The sequence below is a fragment of the Piliocolobus tephrosceles genome, chromosome 7, assembly GCF_002776525.5.
Source record: "Piliocolobus tephrosceles isolate RC106 chromosome 7, ASM277652v3, whole genome shotgun sequence".
Taxonomy (NCBI): Eukaryota; Metazoa; Chordata; class Mammalia; order Primates; family Cercopithecidae; genus Piliocolobus; species Piliocolobus tephrosceles.
The window spans coordinates 38049195-38069615 of NC_045440.1; the positions used below are offsets into that span (position 1 = coordinate 38049195).

Here is a 20421-nt window from a genome sequence, read left to right on the forward strand (position 1 = left end):
ATATCTGAGTCTTAATATAGAATGCCTCAGAGAAATTTGGGACAATTAGAATGCATGACAGATTTTTAAAATAACCCATGGAATTTTGAAATTATGTATATTATTTTTTTCATTACAAAGTTCCCTTGCGATTAGATTATACTTCTCAGTGGCTGTTGTTATATGTTATCTGATAATTGATTAATTGATAGCTAAAAGAATTGATTGGATTTTAAATGTAAAGGCCATCGATGCTAGGAAGAAACTGCATCAACTAACGAGCAAAGTAACCAACTAATCTCACAATGAGAGGATCAAGTTCACACATAACAATATTAACCTTAAATGTAAATGGACTAAATGGTCCAATTAAAAGACACAGACTGGCAAGTTGGATAAAGAGTCAAGACCCATCAGTTTGCTGTATTCAGGAGACTCATCTCACATGCACAGACACACATAGGCTCAAAATAAAGGGATGGAGGAAGATCTACCAAGCAAATGGAGAACAAAAAAAAGCAGGGGTTGCAATCCTAGTCTCTGATAAAACAGACTTTAAACCATCAAAGATCAAAAGAGACAAAGAAGGCCATTACATAATGGTAAAGGGATCAATCCAACAGGAAGAGCTAACTATCCTAAATATATATGCACCTAATACAGGAGCACCCAGATTCATAAAGCAAGTCCTTAGAGACTTACAAAGAGACTTAGACTCCCATACAATAATAATGGGAGACTTCAACACTCCACTGTCAACATTAGACAGATCAACGAGACAGAAAGTTAGCAAGGATATCCAGGAATTAAACTCAACTCTGCACCAAGCAAACCTAATAGACATCTGCAGAACTCTCCACCCCAAATCAACAGAATACACATTGTTCTCAGCACCACATCGCACTTATTCCAAAATTGACCACATGGTTGGAAGTAAAGCACTCCTCAGCAAATGTAAAAGAACAGAAATTATAACAAACTGTCTCTCGGATCGCAGTGCAATCAAACTAGAACTCAGGACTAAGAAACTCAATCAAAACCGCTCAACTACATGGAAACTGAACAACCTGCTCCTGAATGACTACTGGGTACATAATGAAATGAAGGCAGAAATAAAGATGTTCTTTGAAACCTATGAGAACAAAGATACAACATACCAGAATCTGTGGGACACATTTAAAGCAGTGTGTAGAGGGAAATTTATAGCACTAAATGCCCACAAGAGAAAGCAGGAATGATCTAAAATTGATACCCTAGCATTGCAATTAAAAGAACTAGAGAAGCAAGAGCAAAAACATTCAAAAGCTACCAGAAGATGAGAAATAACTAAGATCAGAGCAGAACTGAAGGAGATAGAGACACAAAATATCCTCCAAAAAATCCATGAATCCAGGCGCTGGTTTTTTGAAAAGATCAACAAAATTGATAGACCGTTAGCAAGATTAATAAAGAAGAAAAGAGAAGAGAATCAAATAGATGCAATAAAAAATGATAAAGGAGATATCACCACCGACCCCACAGAGATACAAACTACCATCAGAGAATACTATAAACACCTCTATGCAAATAAACTAGAAAACCTAGAAGAAATGGATAATTTCCTGGACACTTACACTCTTCCAAGACTAAACCAGGAAGAAGCTGAATCCCTGAATAGACCAATAACAGGCTCTGAAATTGAGGCAATAATTAATAGCCTACCAACCAAAAAAAGTACAGGACCAGATGGATTCACAGCTGAATTCTACCAGAGGTACAAGGAGGAGTTGGTACCATTCCTTCTGAAACTATTCCAATGAATAGAAAAAGAGGGAATCCTCCCTAACTCATTTTACAAGGCCAACATCATCCTGATACCAAAGCCTAGCAGAGACACAACCAAAAAAGAGAATTTTAGACCGATATCCCTGATGAACATCGATTCAAAAATCCTCAATAAAATACTGGCAAACAGAATCCAGCAGCACATCAAAAAGCTTATCCACCACGATCAAGTGGGCTTCATCCCTGGGAAGCAAGGTTGGTTCAACAAACGCAAATCAATAAATGTAATCCAGCATATAAACAGAACCAAAGACAAAAACCACATTATTATCTCAATAGATGCAGAAAAGGCCTTTGATAAAATTCAACAGCCCTTCACGCTAAAAACTCTCAATAAATTCAGTATTGATGGAACATATCTCAAAATAATAAGAGCTATTCATGACAAACCCACAGCCAATATCATACTGAATGGACAAAAACTGGAAGCATTCCCTTTGAAAACTGGCACAAGACAGGGATGCTCTCTCTCACCACTCCTATTCAACATAGTGTTGAAAGTTCTGGCTGGGGCAATCAGGCAAGAGAAAGAAATCAAGGGTATTCACTTAGGAAAAGAAGAAGTCAAATTGTCCCTGTTTGCAGATGACATGATTATATATTGAGAAAACCCCATTATCTCTGTCCAAAATCTCCTTAAGCTGATAAGCAACTTCAGCAAAGTCTCAGGATACAAAATTAATGTGCAAAAATCAGAAGCATTCTTATACACCAGTAACAGACAAACAGAGAGCCAAATCAGGAATGAACTTCCATTCACAATTGCTTCAAAGAGAATAAAATACCTAGGAATCCAACTTACAAGGGATGTAAAGGACTTCTTCAAGGAGAACTACAAACCACTGCTCAGTGAAATAAAAGAGGACACAAACAAATGGAAGAACATACCATGTTCATGGATAGGAAGAATCAGTATCATGAAAATGGCCATATTGCCCAAGGTAATTTATAGATTCAATGCCATCCCCATCAAGCTAGCTACCAATGACTTTCTTCACAGAATTGGAAAAAACTGCTTTAAAGTTCATATGGAACCAAAAAAGACCCCGCATTGCCAAGACAATCCTAAGTCAAAAGAACAAAGCTGGAGGCACCATGCTACCTGACTTCAAACTATACTACAAGGCTACAATAACCAAAACAGCAGGGTACTGGTACCAAAACAGAGATATAGACCAATGGAACAGAACAGAGTTCTCAGAAATAATACCACACATCTACAGCCATCTGATCTTTGACAAAGCTGACAAAAACAGGAAATGGGGAAAGGATTCCCTATTCAATAAATGGTGCTGGGAAAATTGGCTAGCCATAAGTAGAAAGCTGAAACTGGATTCTTTCCTTACCCATTATAGGAAAATTAATTCAAGATGGATTAGAGACTTAAATGTTAGACCTAACACCATAAAAACCCTAGAAGAAAACCTAGGTAATGCCATTCAGGACATAGGCATGGGCAAGGACTTCATGTCTAAAACACCAAAAGCAACGGCAACAAAAGCCAGAATTGACACATGGGATCTAATTAAACTAAAGAGCTTCTGCACAGCAGAAGAAACTACCATCAAAGTGAACAGGCAACCTACAGAATGGGAGAAAAGTTTTGCAATCTACTCATCTGACAAAGGACTAATATCCAGAACCTACAAAGAACTCAAATTTACAAGAAAAACAAACAAACAACCCCATCAAAATGTGGGCAAAGGATATGAACAGACATTTCTCAAAAGAAGACATTCATACAGCCAACAGATACATGAAAAAATGCTTGTCATCCCTGGCCATCAGAGAAATGCAAATCAAAACCACAATGAGATACCATCTCACACCAGTTAGAATGGCAATCATTAAAAAGTCAGGAAACAACAGGTGCTGGAGAGGATGTGAAGAAATAGGAACACTTTTACACTGTTGGTGGGATTGTAAACTGGTTCAACCATTGTGGAAAACAGTATGGCGATTCCTCAAGGATCTAGAACTAGAAATATCATATGACCCAGCCATCCCATTACTGGATATATACCCAAAGGATTATAAATCATGCTGCTAGAAAGACACATGCACATGTATATTTATTGTGGCACTATTCACAATAGCAAAGACTTGGAATCAACTCAAATGTCCATCAGTGACAGACTGGATTAAGAAAATGTGGCACATATACACCATGAAATACTACGCAGCCATAAAAAGGGATGAGTTCATGTTCTTTGTAGGGACATGGATGCAGCTGGAAACCATCATTATCAGCAAACTATCACAAGAACAGAAAACCAAACACCGCATGTTCTCACTTATAGGTGGGAACTGATCAATGAGATCAGTTGGACTCTGGAAGGGGAACATCACACACTGGGGCCTGTTATGGGGAGGGGGGAGGGGGGAGGGATGGCATTGGGAATTATACCTGATGTAAATGACGAGTTGATGGGTGCTGACGAGTTGATGGGTGCAGCACACCAACGTGGCACAAGTATTCATGTGTAACAAACCTGCACGTTGTGCACATGTACCCTAGAACTTAAAGTATAATAGTAATAAAAAAAAGAATTGATTGGATTTTTACATGGAAAATGACCTACAATGTCTCAGTTTTCAAACATATTTTCTAAGGATCCTCTGGTATTGGGATAAATAATTTTTAATAAAAACAAGCAAATGCACAAAAAAGCAAGTACGTGTGTGATATATTATGAAAGAAAACCAAATTATAAATATTGAACAGTATGTAAGTGACAACAATTACTAAAAATGTAAAATCTAAGAAGATGGGCAAGATAATGAACTGAATACAACCAACGAGGTGTCTCTGAAATATATAAAACAAAATACATGGACTATGCACATATCCATAGTCCACAAAGCTTTAATATACCTCTTTCAGGCTATCAAACAACTAATTAATTACAAGATAATGTATAACAACAGTCACTAAAAGCATGTTCTAATAGCAAAGGAACTTTATAATGAATAAAAGAATATACGTAATTTTCAAAATTCCATGGGTTATTTTAAAAATCAGTCATGCATTAGATCATGCTGAAAATAATTATAGATACCAAAAAATCTGAAAATAAACGTGTATTCCCTCAACAGAATAAAAGTGGATATTAACCTAAAACACGTTGTCCCTGAAAATTCATCTGCATAGAAAAAGAAATGCTTTATTTTTAAACACATTTAAACTGGGGGAGGGGTGAAGTCTTGAGTTTTTGTATGTGACTGAAGTTAAGTTGTTATAAGTATACAATAATTTATTTTAACTATAAGATATTTTATGTAAGCCTTATGATAACCACAAAGCAAAAAACTATAGCAGGTGCACAAATGAGAAAGGAATTAAAACCTAACACAAAAGAAAATCACCAAATCACAAGGATAAACAACAAGAGAAGAAGAAAAGAACAAAGATCTACAAAACAACCAAAAAAAAAAAAAAAAAAAAAAAAAAACCTAAAAAAATGGCAGTAGTAAATTCTTGTCTATAAATAGTTACTTTGAATATAAATGGATTAGATTATTGAATCAGAAGACACAGAATGGCTGAATGGATTTTTTAAAAAGATTCAATTATATGCTGTATCCAGGAGACTAGATTTAGCTTTAAGGACCCACATAGGCTGAAAGTAAAGGAATGGAAGACTATATTTCATGCAAATAGTAACCAAAATAGAACAGGGACAGCTATATTAATAACAGATAAAGTAGACTTCAAGTCGCAGTTACAAGAAACAACAAAATACATTGCTTAATGAAAATGGTACAATTCGTCAAGAATACATAACAGTTATAAATGCATCCAATACTGAAGTACCTAAGTTTATAAGGTAAATATTAACAGACATTAAAGGAGAAATAGATGGCAATACAATAATAGGAGATGATTTTAATACTCCACTGTCAACAATGGACATATCGACCAGACAGAAAATTAACAGGAAAGTACTGGAAGAGTTATTTTAAAAGAGTAATATGAACATTCCAGTCCTGAAATTAGGAAAATATAACATAAGCATAAAAAGGTAGTAATTCTAATCAATAATAGCAAATGCAAACATTTATAACCTGTGAAATATTAATGCAATATTGTGCAGAAACAGTTAACCTACCAGCCCTGAAGTTGCCATCTTTAGAAAGACCTGCTTCTAAGGTTGGCCCTCAGTTCAGGTCTGAGAATTTGAAGTTTTAAATGTTCCATAGGTGATAATGTTGGTTTGCTTTCCCAGACTGTAATGTTGAACAATTTAATTTATAGTGGATACCTGCTTCCTTTTGGGATTCTAGAATTTTGGTTATTGTGATTGATCATTTAAGTACATGATCAGGATGCCTATATGACCATACTCACATAAAAATGCTGAGTCTCAAATGGGCTTCCCTAGGCAGAAGCATTACATGCAATATTGCCTTTTTGCTAATAGAGAAGGGAACATGCTTATTGTGCTTTCTCTTACACTGGGTAGATGAAATTTGTGTAAGGAATTCTCCGGACTTTATCGGATATGTATTTTTCCTTTACTAATCCAGGTGTATATTCTTGCTGTGCTGTTGGAATAAATCTTACATGTGAATGAAACTGTCTTCTAAGTCCTATAAATGTTTCTGGCTAATCATCACATATGTGTGTGGTGTTGGGGGCCCTGGAAACATTGATGAATTAACATTGGCATAGCTATTTATGTAAAACTAAAGACACATGTAAGGAGCATTTAGGAATGATAAAGAGGACATTAAAATATGGAGAATATTTAAGATGTTATTAATATATTCTAATGCCTTCATAATATTGGTGATTTTATAGTATAAATTTAAAGTATTAACTCATGAGAGTAGTCAGCAGTGTTACAATTAATGAAATATTAATAAATTACCAAAAAAAATAACAAAGGTTTAAAGCATCTATGGACTATTTCTATCCTTGAGGAATATGCAAGGTTTAAGAATTAACAAATATTTTTTATTGCTTTATCAAGGACAGTTTTGATTTTTTAGAGTCTATGACTGTGAATAATACAATGACTATCAGATTTAATTTATACGATGGCCTCAGCAGTTATGTCTACTGTTGCATTTGCATGGTCAGTGCAAATGCTAGCACAATAGAAAAGGCAAAGTCTAAGTTTTATTAAGAAAATTGTTTTCACCTCATAGATCTACTGAAAATATTTTGAGCCCCCCCACCAAAATCTTCCAACTACATTTGGAGAACTTCCCATTTAAACTAATTGATAGACAATAAAGATGCAATATTCAACTCATTACAGTAGTAAAAATGGGAGAGAAATAGTAATAGTATTGCCAAAAATGCAATAAATAATGAAATAAAAAGGAAATTCACATTAGTAAAAACTATGTAAAATTACAAGTAAAGTTAATAAACACTTTTAAAATAAATATTTTTAAATACTTCAAATAACTGAATGATATAACAAAACTGAAAGAAACACAGAGATGTGAATAAAAGCATAGTTTTTTTCCTGGGATGGGAATACTTAACATCAAACTACATCCAATTAAATCTCTAAAGTCCCCATAAACACGTCCCTAAATTGAACTATTTTTCTAGCAAAGCAGATTCTAAATTTCATCTGGAAATAAAAACTCACCAAATATCCCTTTTAGTAATTTGGAACAATGATCATCTAAAAAATGCTGTGATTAATGAGATATGGTATTGGCGAAAGAGTAAACAATAAAGAAAATGAAAGAAATAGTTCATGTTTTGGTCGTTATTATCATCTACACATAGAATAGTGTCTGGCAAATATCACATGCTCAATAAATACTTGTTGATTGAATAAATGTAAGGATAGTGTAATTATCTTGATAGCAACATGTCATTTTTATCTCTGAGTAAGGAATGATTCCAGTATATTCAGAATACCCCATTAGAAATAGTGTGACTTGGAAGGTTTATTCAAAAGTTTTACTTTTTTTTTCTTTTTTTTTTACTTTTCATTGAGTGTGATGCTTTTATTTCATTTCATTTTACTTTTTATTATACTTTAAATTCTAGGGTACATTTTTCTTAAAGAAAACTAAGGAAGAATGCAAAGGAATTTTTACAAAAGTAGTTGACTTTAGCAAAATCTTGCCTTAAAAAATATCAAAATACACTATAAGGCTGTTTAATTTCACTTGCAGTGTTATTGGGTCATTGGCTGAAGAAAGAAGTATAGATGTTTATACATCTGTTTCTACCTATTTATACATCAATATTTATATCTGTCACCAGATCTATCTAAGTATGTAAAAGTTGTATAGAGAGATAACATTTATTTATAGGGTGGAAGTGGTTAATTTCATAAATATTAATTTATAAACTGGATGCATTCCCTGTGAGAAAGGAAGAAGCACCTGTGACATCCAGGATCTGACCTGGTAAAATCAGTAAGGCTTTGGTGGCATTAGGAGCTGATTTGGTCCTCATGTATGGGCGTTGGTGTTCTCTTAAAGCTCTTTTGACCTTTGACTCCAAAGGTTAAAATCAGACTAGGAAATTCTATTATTATGATGAATCAAGAAAGAGAAATAAGCTCTTCAATTATGTCTTAACAGAGAAAACACATGCACCAAAATGACTAAACACTCACCTATCCTAGCTAATATGAGCAGTTGCTGCAACTGTACCACTTTCAGCTTTAGCATTGGCCCAGTATTTCCTCCTTCTAGATAAGAATTATTAAATTTCCCAGTCACAGAATGGTTCCTGACAGCATTCAGTCCAGAGGAAAGTCCAGACTTCTTAAATTCTCCCTGAAAATCACCTAACGCAAGCCCAGATCTTATCATTAAACCCTCCTACTGCAGTATTCCATGGTCCCCTTGGTGTGTGTTTTTTGCTTCATCAAGCAATAAGCCTAATTTGTAACACTACAGATATGTTCTAGGTAGTCTTTGTTGAAAGGGCATTGACACCTGTATCTTCATAAATATCCTCCAGTTTACACAAATGGAAGCTCTGTTTTGTGTACCCACTCACCCATACAAATGTGGGTGCATGCACCTTATTTGTACCTGTGTTCACATATATAATAACTGCTAATAAATATTTGAACAAATATTCAACAGCATATAAAGCGATATATTTTACAAAAAGTAAAGCTATAAGCCTTAAAATTAGCAATAAAATATAAGAATAAAGTACTAATATTGTTTTATATTCTTGGCGTGGTGGTCTTGATAATCAATATATAAAACTCAATAGTCCTAAAGGAACAAGAATATTACAAATCACTCAAACTGATAGGCACCATTAACAGACCAATGAAAGACTGCAAAGAAACATTATAAAAATGTAGAAAAGAGAGGCTGGGCGTGGTGGCTCACGCCTGTAATCCCAGCACTTTGGGAGGCTGAGGAAGGCGGATAACGAGGTCAGGAGATAGAGACCATCCTGGCTAACACGGTGAAACCCCATTTCTACTAAAAATACAAAAAAAAAAAAAAAAAATTAGCCAGGCATGGTGGCGGGCACCCATAGTCCTAGCTACTTGGGAGGCTGAGGCAGGAGAATGGCATGAACCCAGGAGGCGGAGCTTGCAGTGAACCGAGATCACACCATTGCACTACAGCCTGGGCAGCAGAGGGAGACTCCATTTAAAAAAAAAAAAAATATGTGTGTGTATATATAAATATATATAAGCAAGATATCATATAAAATCTGGTTCTGTTATCTAATGGGAAGAAGGAAAGAAAAAAGCCCTGCTATGCAAAATGGTCAAAATATATGATTATTTAATTCATAAATAAAATTGCACAAATGCAAATTTATTCACAAACTCACTGGTAATCAGAGAAGTAATAATGAGAGCTTTGAGTTCGTTTTTTTCCATTCCTTGTTACAAATTAAAATGATTGGTCATAATTAGTACTGCTAAGTATTGTGGTACAGGGAAAGCTTCTTCATTAACTGCTAGTGAAAGAATATATATACACACACACACATTCATACAGCATTGTTTAACTTTGGAAGGTTAAATAGTAAATTACACAATGTGATTACCCCTAGGGAGTCTGGAGAATGTAATTACAATTTCAACTTTTGCTCTACATTTTATATATTATTTGATTGTATAAGCATGCATCTATTTACATGCATACACATGAAAAAGTGTGAACAAATGGGAATTTCAAAATGAAGAAGAATCCTGCCTTCATATTAAAGGACAAGATCTTTGAAACTAGATCTCTGAGTAAATAAAATTGTTTAATAAAAGTTAAGAAATAAAAATATGGTGTAAATGCAGTGTTATTTACATACAAATAATATTTGTTTTTTAACAGTCTTTAAAGTTATTACCTAATTTATTTATCTATTTTTCTGAGATGGTGTCTCACTGTGTCACCCAGGCTGGAGTGTAGTGTCATGACCTTGGCTCACTGCAACCTCTGCCTCCCAGGTTTAAGTGATTCTCTTGCCTCAGCATCCAGAGTAGCTGGGATTACACGCACGTACCACCAAGCCTGGCTAATTTTTGTATTTTTAGTAAAGATGGGGTTTCACCATGTTGGCCAGGCTGGTCTTGAACTCCTGAGCTCAAGTGATCTGCCCACCTTGGCTTCTCAAAGTGCTGGGATTACAGGCATGAGCCACTGCACCTGGCTCCTAATTTGAATAATAATTGACTGCCATTTACTTTTTAAAAATAATAGGTATAGGCATTTTTTTGTTTATTTCTATTATAGTAAAATGTGGTACATAAATATATACTGAGTACATTTTTATTCTATTTGTTGCCTCACTCTAACTTTATTTACAATTGGAATCCTTAGTAAACAAATCACCCATGAGACCCTTGAGAAAAGTTTGTTTCTCGTAAAAACCACCTTTTCATTCCCCCAAGGATATATTTTGGTATTGGTAACTTATTAGTTAATTATCAAATATTTTAGTTAATGAATATTGCTGACCAACTGCTATTTTAGATGTTATTTCTGCAGTTCTTGCACTTGCATGCACCTGTGGCTCTTCTAGAAATAGTAAAATAGGGTCTGGCACACTTGCTAACTCCTGTAATCCTAGCACTTTGTGAGGCTGAGGCAGAAGGATCGTTTGAACTAAGGAGTTTGAGACCAGCCTGGGCAAGATAGTAACACCTAGTCCTTATGAAAAAAAAAAAAAAAAAAAAAGAAGGAAAAAAAATATCTGGGCATGATTGCTTGCACTTCTGGTCCCAGCCACTCAGGAGGCTGAGGTGGGAGAATCACTTGGGTCTCACTGGTTGAGGCTGCAGTGAGTCATTATCACACCACTGCATTCCAGCCTAGGGGACAGAGGAGTGAAATCCTATCTCAATAAAAGAAAAAGAGAAAAATAAAAAAGAAGACGAAGAAGAAAAGAAATGGTAAACTAATACAGCTTCATTGGAATTATGCAATTACATTGTATAATTACAAGTTTGTACAGAACAGAATATTAAATTGAAATTGAGATTAAGAAACAAGAGCTCTTAAGTGGTTGAACTGTAATAATGTTTCTTCCTTAAAATTTTAGGAATGTCAATTTAAGAAGTGCTGTGATTATAACACATGTAAACTGAAGGGCTCAGTAAAATGTGGTTCTGGACCATGTTGTACATCAAAGTGTGAGGTAAGTTACCAACATTCATTAAAAGTTGAACTGTGGTATGAGAAGTCTGTATTAACTGAGTCAATGTGCAATTAATAATAATATATAAGGAATTTAGTGTAATAAAATGTAGAGTACATGAACAAACACAAGTTTAAAGGAAAATTGCTATAAAATATAAAAGTCATCTCAGACAGGTACCATTACGGTTACTATATGCATGGGCTCCACATACTGAATCGCTTAATATATGCAAACATGAATTAGGCATGTTAGCATGACGCTTTTGAGATTTATTCATGTTGTGGTGACTATTAGCAAATAATTCCTTTTTGTTGCTGAATAGTATTGCAAATATTGTAAAGATATGCCACAGTTTGTTATTTTTATTTTTGTCTTTATTCCCTAAACAATACCGTATAACTGTTTACATAGCATTTATATTGTATTAGGTAATATAAGTAATGTAGAGATAATAAAAAATATGAGAAAACGTGTATCAGTTATATGCAAATACTACAAGATATTATATAAAGGATTTAAGTGCCCATAGATGTAATATCCCTCAGGGTTCCTGGAACCAAATGCCCATGGATTCTGAGTGATGACTCTATTCTTCAGGGTTAAAATCACAAAGTTTACCAACTTGTAAATTATCAGATAAAAGGGAGAAAAAACACACATTACTACATCCAAAAAGTTATTCATTCTCAAATAAATTATAAAGTCAGATAAATGATAAATGATTATGGAAAAAATTGTAGCATGAATAGCAGACAAAATATGCATCATATAGAATGTGTAAAGAACTCTCACTTATTGATAACGGAAATGCAAATCATATACATACAATTGAAACAAACAGTATTTATTGATATTGGAAAGGTTACATAACTATATATTGTACAAGAGTTAGTAAATATGGGCTAAATATTTATGCAGTAATATAGTATTATGTCCAAGACACACATTTGGATAAGAAAACGAGTTCCTTAATAGCAAGATACTTTATTATTCCAATTCTGGTAAATCACCTCTATGTAAATATTCTATGTATTCTTTTTGTTGAATTTAGCTATTAATGTGTAATTTAATATACTAAAATTCTGTTAGTGAATATTCCCAAGTGTCAGAAGAAACATATTTAAGCTTATAACTAGCATCATAATCAAGGGTAGGCAATGTTATTACTCCCCTCTCACATTTCCCTGTGCCTCTTTATACTCAATCCATGACTCCACCCTCAGCCCCTGGTAACCATTGATCTTTTTACTCGTGCTGTAATTTTGCTTTTGCAAAAATATCACATAAATTGAATTGTACAATATGTGCAAATGTGAATTAGGCATCTTAGCATAATGTATTTGAGATTCATTCATGTTCTTATGTTTATTAGCAGATCATTTCTTTATAGTGATTGCATACCAGTAGTATTGCAAGGATTGTAAGGATATGCCACAGTTCATTAATCCATTCCCCAGTTGAGGGATACTTTGGCTGTTTTTCATTTTTGGTGATGAAAATATGGCTACTTTAAATAATATTCATAAGCATATTTGTGTATGATCATAGTGTTTCATTTCACTTAGCTAGATACCTAGGAGAGGGATTGCTGGATCGTATGGTAACCATGGCACTTTACAGGAAATTGAAAAACAGTCTTTCAAAGCAACTGTACTGTCTTGAGTTCCCACCGGACACTTATGAGACTTACAGTTGCTTTGTAAACTGAATGTAAACACTAAAATTATAAAATATATGGTTTTATGCTATCTTTGCTACTGATTTGTTATTTGTACCTTTTAAAAATCATTTAAATCATGGATCCATACAAATTATTGATTATAAATTACTGATTAACCATTGCTTTACAAATCATTAATTAATCAGGCTAATTTCTTATTTCATTTAATGTGTAGTGAATACTTCTTATAATAGAACATGATCATATACTATAAAAACAAAATACATTTTTACTATTTTTGCTGAATAGTCTTTTAAGAGTAAATAAAAGAAAAAAGAAATTAAATGAATTAACATCATTTGTTTCATTTCTGAGCTCTATTTTCTTTTGCAGATATGTGTTTACTATCATATTTCTTGTACCTGAAGACCTCCCTTTACTATTTCTTGTCATTTATGTCCTCTGAAAATAAATTATCCCAGTTTTTTTTTGTTTGAGACAGGGTCTGGCTCTGCTGCCCAGACTGGAGTGCAGTGGCACTATCTCTGCTAGCTGCAACCTCCACCTCCTGGGCTGAAGCCATCCTCCCACCTCAGCCTCCCAAGTAGCTAGAACTACAGGCACATACCATCATGCCCAGCTAATTTCTGTATTTTTTGTAGAGATGCGGTATTCCACCATGTTTCTCAGGCTGTTCTTGAACTCCTGAGCTCAAGCAATCTATCTGCCTAGGCCCCCCAAAGTGCTGTGATTACAGACATTAGCCACCATGCCTGGCTCCTTGGTTATTTTTTGTCTAGGAAAGTCTTTATACCTCATTCATTTTTGAAATATATAGTTATAGGGTATGGAATTCTAAGTTGAAAAAGTTGTTAAATTTCATCACTTTTAAGTTGCCACTTCTTTTATTTATTATGCATCTTTGTTTCATTATTAAGTATTGTATTAGTTCGTTTTCATGCTGCTGGTAAAGACATACCTGAGACTGGGCAATTTACAAAAGAAAGGGGTTTAATGAACTCACAGTTCCACATGGCTGGGAAGGCCTCACAATCATGGTGGAAGGTGAAAGGCACATCTCACATGGCGGCAGACAAGAGAAGAGAGCTTGTGCAGGGAAACTGCTTTTTATAAAACCATCAGATCTTGTGAGACCTATTCACTATCAGAATAGCATGGGAAAGACCTACACCCATGATTCAATTGTCTCCCACTGGGTCCCTCCTGTCACATGTGGGAATTATGGGAGCTACAATTCAAGATTAGATTTGGATGGGGACACAGCCAAACCATATAAGTGTTAATTTCATCAAACTGGATTGTATTTTGTGTGTGTGTGTGTGTATGTGTATGTGCATGTGTGTGACATCAACATATATAGCAGGACACCATTTCAACATGGTGAACTTCACTATGGATGGCAAGCTATTAGGTCAGGTCACTGCAAAATTTTGACAATAACTGTACACCTCACGTAAGTGATGCAAGGGGGTCTTTATCTCTCAGATAATAATAAATATATAAAAATGAGGCCAGGTGTGGTGGCTCAAGCCTGGGCACAGTGGCTCATGCATGTAATCCCAGCACTTTGGGAGGCCAAGGTGAGTGGATTACCTGAGGTCAGGAGTTTGAGACCAGCCTGACTAACATGGTGAAACCCTGTCTCTCCTAAAAATACAAAAATTAGCTAGGCATAGTGTCATATACCTATAATCCTAGCTACTCAGGAGGCTGAGGCAGGAGAATTGCTTGAACCTGGAGGATAGCGGTTGCAGTGAAATGAGATCATGCCACTTCACTCCAGCCTGAGCAAAAGAGCGAAACTCCATCTCAAAAAAAAGATACTGATGTGATGTGATGATAGCTATCATATGTGCACGCCGTTTACTATGTATTGTTCTAAGAACTTTTTCCATTACTCCTGTTCAATACCCATAAGAACTCTATGAGAATTTATCTTTTATTCCAAGCTTACAAAAGTAAAACAGAAAGATTGTGTTTCATTTTTTTTTTTATTATTATACTTTAAGTTCTAGGGTACATGTGCATAACGTGCAGGTTTGTTACATGTGTATACTTGTGCCATGTTGGTGTGCTGCACCCATCAACTCGTCATTTACATCAGGTATAACTCCCAATGCAATCCCTCCCCCCTCCCCCCTCCCCGTGATAAGCCCCAGTGTGTGATGTTCCCCTTCCTGAGTCCAAGTGATCTCATTGTTCAGTTCCCACCTATGAGTGAGAACACATGGTGTTTGGTTTTCTGTTCTTGCGATAGTTTGCTGAGAATGATGGTTTCCAGCTGCATCCATGTCCCTACAAAGGACACAAACTCATCCTTTTTTATGGCTGCATAGTATTCCATGGTGTGTATATGCCACATTTTCTTAATCCAGTCTGTCACTGATGGATATTTGGGTTGATTCCAAGTCTTTGCTATTGTGAATAGTGCCGCAATAAACTTCCAAAGGAAGATTGTGTTTCTTACCCGTACAAATAAGCTAGTAAGAGTCAGAGACAGGGACTGAAACCAGGAAGCCTGGCTCCTGAGTTTCTCCAAGAACCAAAAGGTAGAGACAGCGTTCCTATAGTTCCAAGGAACAGGTATGTTTAATCTGTGTAATTGTTTTCTAATGCTGTTTGAGTCAGCTTGTTTCAAAATGTAGAACACAAAGGAGGTGAGCAACTGTAAACTCACTGTCAAAAGGGATTCTTTTGTGTCTTTCAGCCAGTTTTCTCTGGGCTTCACAATGAATACTGTATTTGATTTTTTTTGTGTGTGGCAAACTCATGGACTTGAGAACTCTGGTGTTCCCTCAAATATCAATAATTAGAAACATTTTATGTGCTAAATCTTTTCACTAAGCAATTGAAAAAATTGATTTACAGAACATAATTTTATTTTTCCTTTTCCTTCCAGTTGTCAATAGCAGGCACTCCATGTAGAAAGAGTGTTGATCCAGAGTGTGATTTTACAGAGTACTGCAATGGAACCTCTGGTGATTGTGTTCCTGACACTTATGCATTGAATGGCCATTTGTGCAAGTTGGGAACTGCCTATTGCTATAATGGACAATGTCAAACTACTGATAGCCAGTGTGCCAAGATATTTGGAAAAGGTATTGCTCTTTCTTTCGTATTTATTGCGCCTTAAATTTGCATCTCTCTGTAGAGTACGTTATGTACCACATAACTCTAGAAATGGAAGAACCTGAACCACGAGGTTAGTAAAAATTAAGTTTTAGTTAATGAAGGCTAGTTTTTTTAAAGTGTCTGAGGTTTTCCAAGAAAAAGACCATACATTATTTTTATTGTGGTTTGATTTTTGTTTTTGATGATTAGCTATCTGGGCAAAAATCTATATTTGCAGCTCATCATTTATATAAAGATTAAAATCAGTAGATTCTAAAATTTATATAATTTCCTATTACTCCCCACATTAATGATCTAATTTTTTTTTTTTTTTTTTTTTTTTTTTTTTGAGATGGAGTCTCGCTCTGTTGCCCAGGCTGGAGTGCAGTGGCCAGATCTCGGCTCACTGCAAACTCCGCCTCCCGGGTTTAGGCCATTCTCCTGCCTCAGCCTCCCAAGTAGCTGGGACTACAGGCGCCCGCCACCTCGCCCGGCTAGATTTTTGTATTTTTTTTGGAGAGACGGGGTTTCACTGTGTTCGCCAGGATGGTCTCCATCTCCTGACCTCGTGATCCGCCCATCTCGGCCTCCCAAAGTGCTGGGATTACAGGGTTGAGCCACCGCGCCCGGCCTATTTTTTGAGACTTTTTTGTGGCCTAGAATACGGTCAGTCATGAAGAATATTAATTATGAACTAAAAAGAATATGAATTCTGCAGTTGTTGGGTTAGTCAGTTAGCTTGTGTTGGCTAATAGTTTCATTTATCATGCCTATCATCCCGGCACTTTTGGGATCTGAGGCAGGCAGATCTCTTTTTTGTTGTTGCTGTTGAAACAGAGTCTTGCTCTGTCACCCTGGCTGGAGTGCAGTGGGCATGATCTTGGCTTGAGCCACCGCGCCCGGCAATGATCTAATTTTGATGGCATGAAACTTACAAGGCTCAGAATGAATTTCATTTAAAAATAATCATATTTCCTAATTGAGGAATAATTGCTAAGATAATGGTGGTCTTAAGCCACCTGATCAAAATTCATTTTTATATTTTGTTTTTCAAACAGCTTTGAGAGTAATTCTAATATACTTGTGCATATATATTTGCTTTTCTGGCGAGCAATTATTCATAATATCCAAATATAATTTTGTAGTTTTAGAGGAATTAAAATAATAGAAACAGATCAAAATTACCCAGTGAAATGCATATAAATATAATTATTTTCTAGTTGAGTAAAGTTGGTTTATTTGCCTAGTGGAAAACTCAGGAATACAGTTTGTACCAAATGACATTTTGTATGGTCCATCTTGTCTTCCTAATTATTTGAGTAATAAATTTCAGTTTAGGAGGCTTAACCAAAATTCAACAAAAGCTGCAGAAATATGATTTCTTAAATCACAAGTCCATGCTATTTTCTGTGTGCTGTGTTTCTAGGATGCTACTTTTTATATATGTGTGTGTTTCGTTTTTTTAATACTTATTTCTATTTGAATAGTATTACTTGTTATTTTTAACAGGGTTTAAAATACCTCTTAAAAGTAAAATTAAATAATACTTTCTGTAAAGTTCATTAAGGAGAGTCTACAATATATTCTTCTATTTTTTTAATAAAAAAAAAGCCTTCAAACTAGAATTCATTTACTTGACACAGGACATCTTTTTGAGTTCTAGTTGCAACAGGATGTTTAGGAAAATGTTTTGTATTCCTATAATATATGTTCTAGGATCTCCACAAAACTAACGTGAATGCGTCAAAAATTTCATCTTCTGATGCAGTGTTTTGTTCATCCATTAATTCATTCATTTCCCATTTTCTCCTTGATTCGTTTACTTAGCTTTTTACTTGCAGGCATTTTTCTTCTGTTACCAAAAACCATATGTGGTATTTTATATGGGACATGTTAACTAACAAGTAGTTACATTAATTTTGCATTCTTTTATTAAGTAAATTTAAACTTTTAAAGAAATGTTGAAATATAAGTAGATTTGTTATTCAAAATTATACACTGAGTGTGTATATGCAAAGAGTCTACAATATTCAACTGGATGGACATTGTCACATGATTATTATACTCATGGAACTTATAACCAAGATAAAAGGACAGTAAAACAAAAGAAATATAAAACCTATAGCCATGTTCTTTGCATTTAAAACAATAAAAATAGAATAATAAAAGAAAATCAAGGTAGTGAATAAGGAAAATACCGCCATCTGTCATCAAGTAGTCTTCAACTATCAGCTCTTTCAGAATTTTTCTCAACTGCAAAGAGACACTTTGCCCAAAGGCACACACATCTCAAGCCAGCACACATGCAACAATTACGTGAGGTGGGGGTTTTATAAAAAAAAAGTCTCCCTATTTTGGCCCAAACACACACTGGCAGGTTAATTATACCACACAGCTACCTATTGGTTTGTTCAAGACCTTGTTGGGTTTGCATCTCAGTTTGACTTTTCCTCTTCTTCATCCAGCTTCCTTCCACTTCTGAATATTCTGATCTTTAATAAATAGCCTTTACAGTATACCTCATTTAGATGTCAGCTCCTAGAGGCCCCAACTACTAATTGGTAATGACAGTGGAATAAGTAAATATAGCCTAAAAGATGAGGTTTCAAATCCAAATCACTCTCTGCCAGGCTATCAATGAGCACCTCATCACTGGCGGAAGCTGATAATACACTCTCTCGGCAGATTGGGATACTATACTTGTGAGAGAGAATACATTAGCTGGTACAATTGAAATTAATGGGGCAAATAATAATTCTAAGGGTAATGGCATTAAATGGTTATTGCCAAATATCATTGAACTTAGGAAAATATAACAAAAGGACATGCATTTGAAAGCAAAGTGTGAGTCTAGAGGGCCTCTGCTAACTTATAAAGAGCCCTCATCATTTAAAAAAGAGGTTAGAGGGAGATGAGGAAGACTTAATTGAGAAGTTAAACTCTATATAAGTTTGAATTCCTTATCAGGCATATTTTTCAGGATTAGGGTTCTAATTGGGAGACGAATGGGACCTACACTTGGAATGGAGACAATTGAAAATATGACCACCCTAATTTTGAGCCTCCAGGCTTCTTTGAGTCTATTGAACCTATAGAATGATCTAGTTCTGATTTCTCCCCTATCCCTCTTCATAACATAAAGTGTATTCTCATCAGTATCTTCCCACTATCCTTCATGGCCACTAGCTGAAAATGGAGAAAAAGGCACAGAATAATAGAGACAGGGATGTGAGAGACTTTATAAAGCAGTAAGGAAACTATACCCCAAAAAAGATTTGGGCCTTGCCAGCAGTTACTGCCAACATCAGGGAAGTACACATGGGACCAAATTCTGAGAGCTTGATCATGAGATTGAATAGACGAACACAACATGGGATAGGGGGGTATTTATTATTTTGGGAGCACTCTCCCAAAGTACAGCATTTAACATACTGGCATGGATCCTAGAAGACAGTAAAATCTTTCCACTAGGATGGCTTCCAGCAGCATGGAAAAAACATGATGACTCACCCTAAGTGAAATTTAAATGACAGAATTTCCATAGCAGATAGTGGAGAAAAGAGGAAAAAGGCTCAGGGAAGTGGGAATATTGTAGTCTATATACTGTGTATTTAAGGCCAAATGATTTGGCCAAACAGGAAAGCCCAAGGCCATAAGGAATGTGCTAGAGAAAGGGATACCATATTCACTATAAATTTCAAAGATGGCCTCCTCTGCAAGTCAGAGTCGGAATGCCACTATAGTAGTACACTCACCAGTAGCAATGGATATGATAAGATCTGGAAAAATCAAGACCCAATAACAGTGCTTAACTACCAGAAGCCAGATGAATAATGTTGTTATAAGCCGTAGATACGCAGTAGCAGACATGGGTAGCTTCCCTACCAAGTGTCAGGGAGAGAGTTAATACAGTATGATTTCCCTGTATTCTGTGAGCAGTCAATAAGGGTGCTACTCAAATTGTTCCATTAAAGGAAATGTATTAAAATAGATGACTAGGAGGCTGTGAAGAGTTGTCTCAGTAAATATCGCAATGTTAGGTCCACACTCTGAATCTAAACCAATTTTCAGAGCCAAACTCATAGACTTAAGCGGGAGCAACGGCCATAGAAGAAAAACCCCATAGCACCTTGGCAAATATACATGTTAACTATTCCTCTAGTATGTTCCCATATGGACTTACAACCATTAATCACATATCCGTTCACTGGGGAAAAGAAAATATCCAAGC

General features: G+C 35.4%; 1 protein-coding gene across 2 annotated transcripts in view; it reads left to right on the top strand.

The window, feature by feature from the left end:
* Positions 1-20421, top strand: part of LOC111544189 (disintegrin and metalloproteinase domain-containing protein 18) — a 148176-nt gene that overhangs the window by 68135 nt on the left and 59620 nt on the right. For both annotated transcript variants that reach the window (XM_023214646.2, XM_023214647.2), the window contains 2 exons: positions 11300-11395; positions 15979-16177. In XM_023214646.2, the coding sequence (XP_023070414.1) occupies positions 11300-11395; positions 15979-16177 (295 nt within the window). The remainder of the gene's footprint in view (positions 1-11299; positions 11396-15978; positions 16178-20421) is intronic.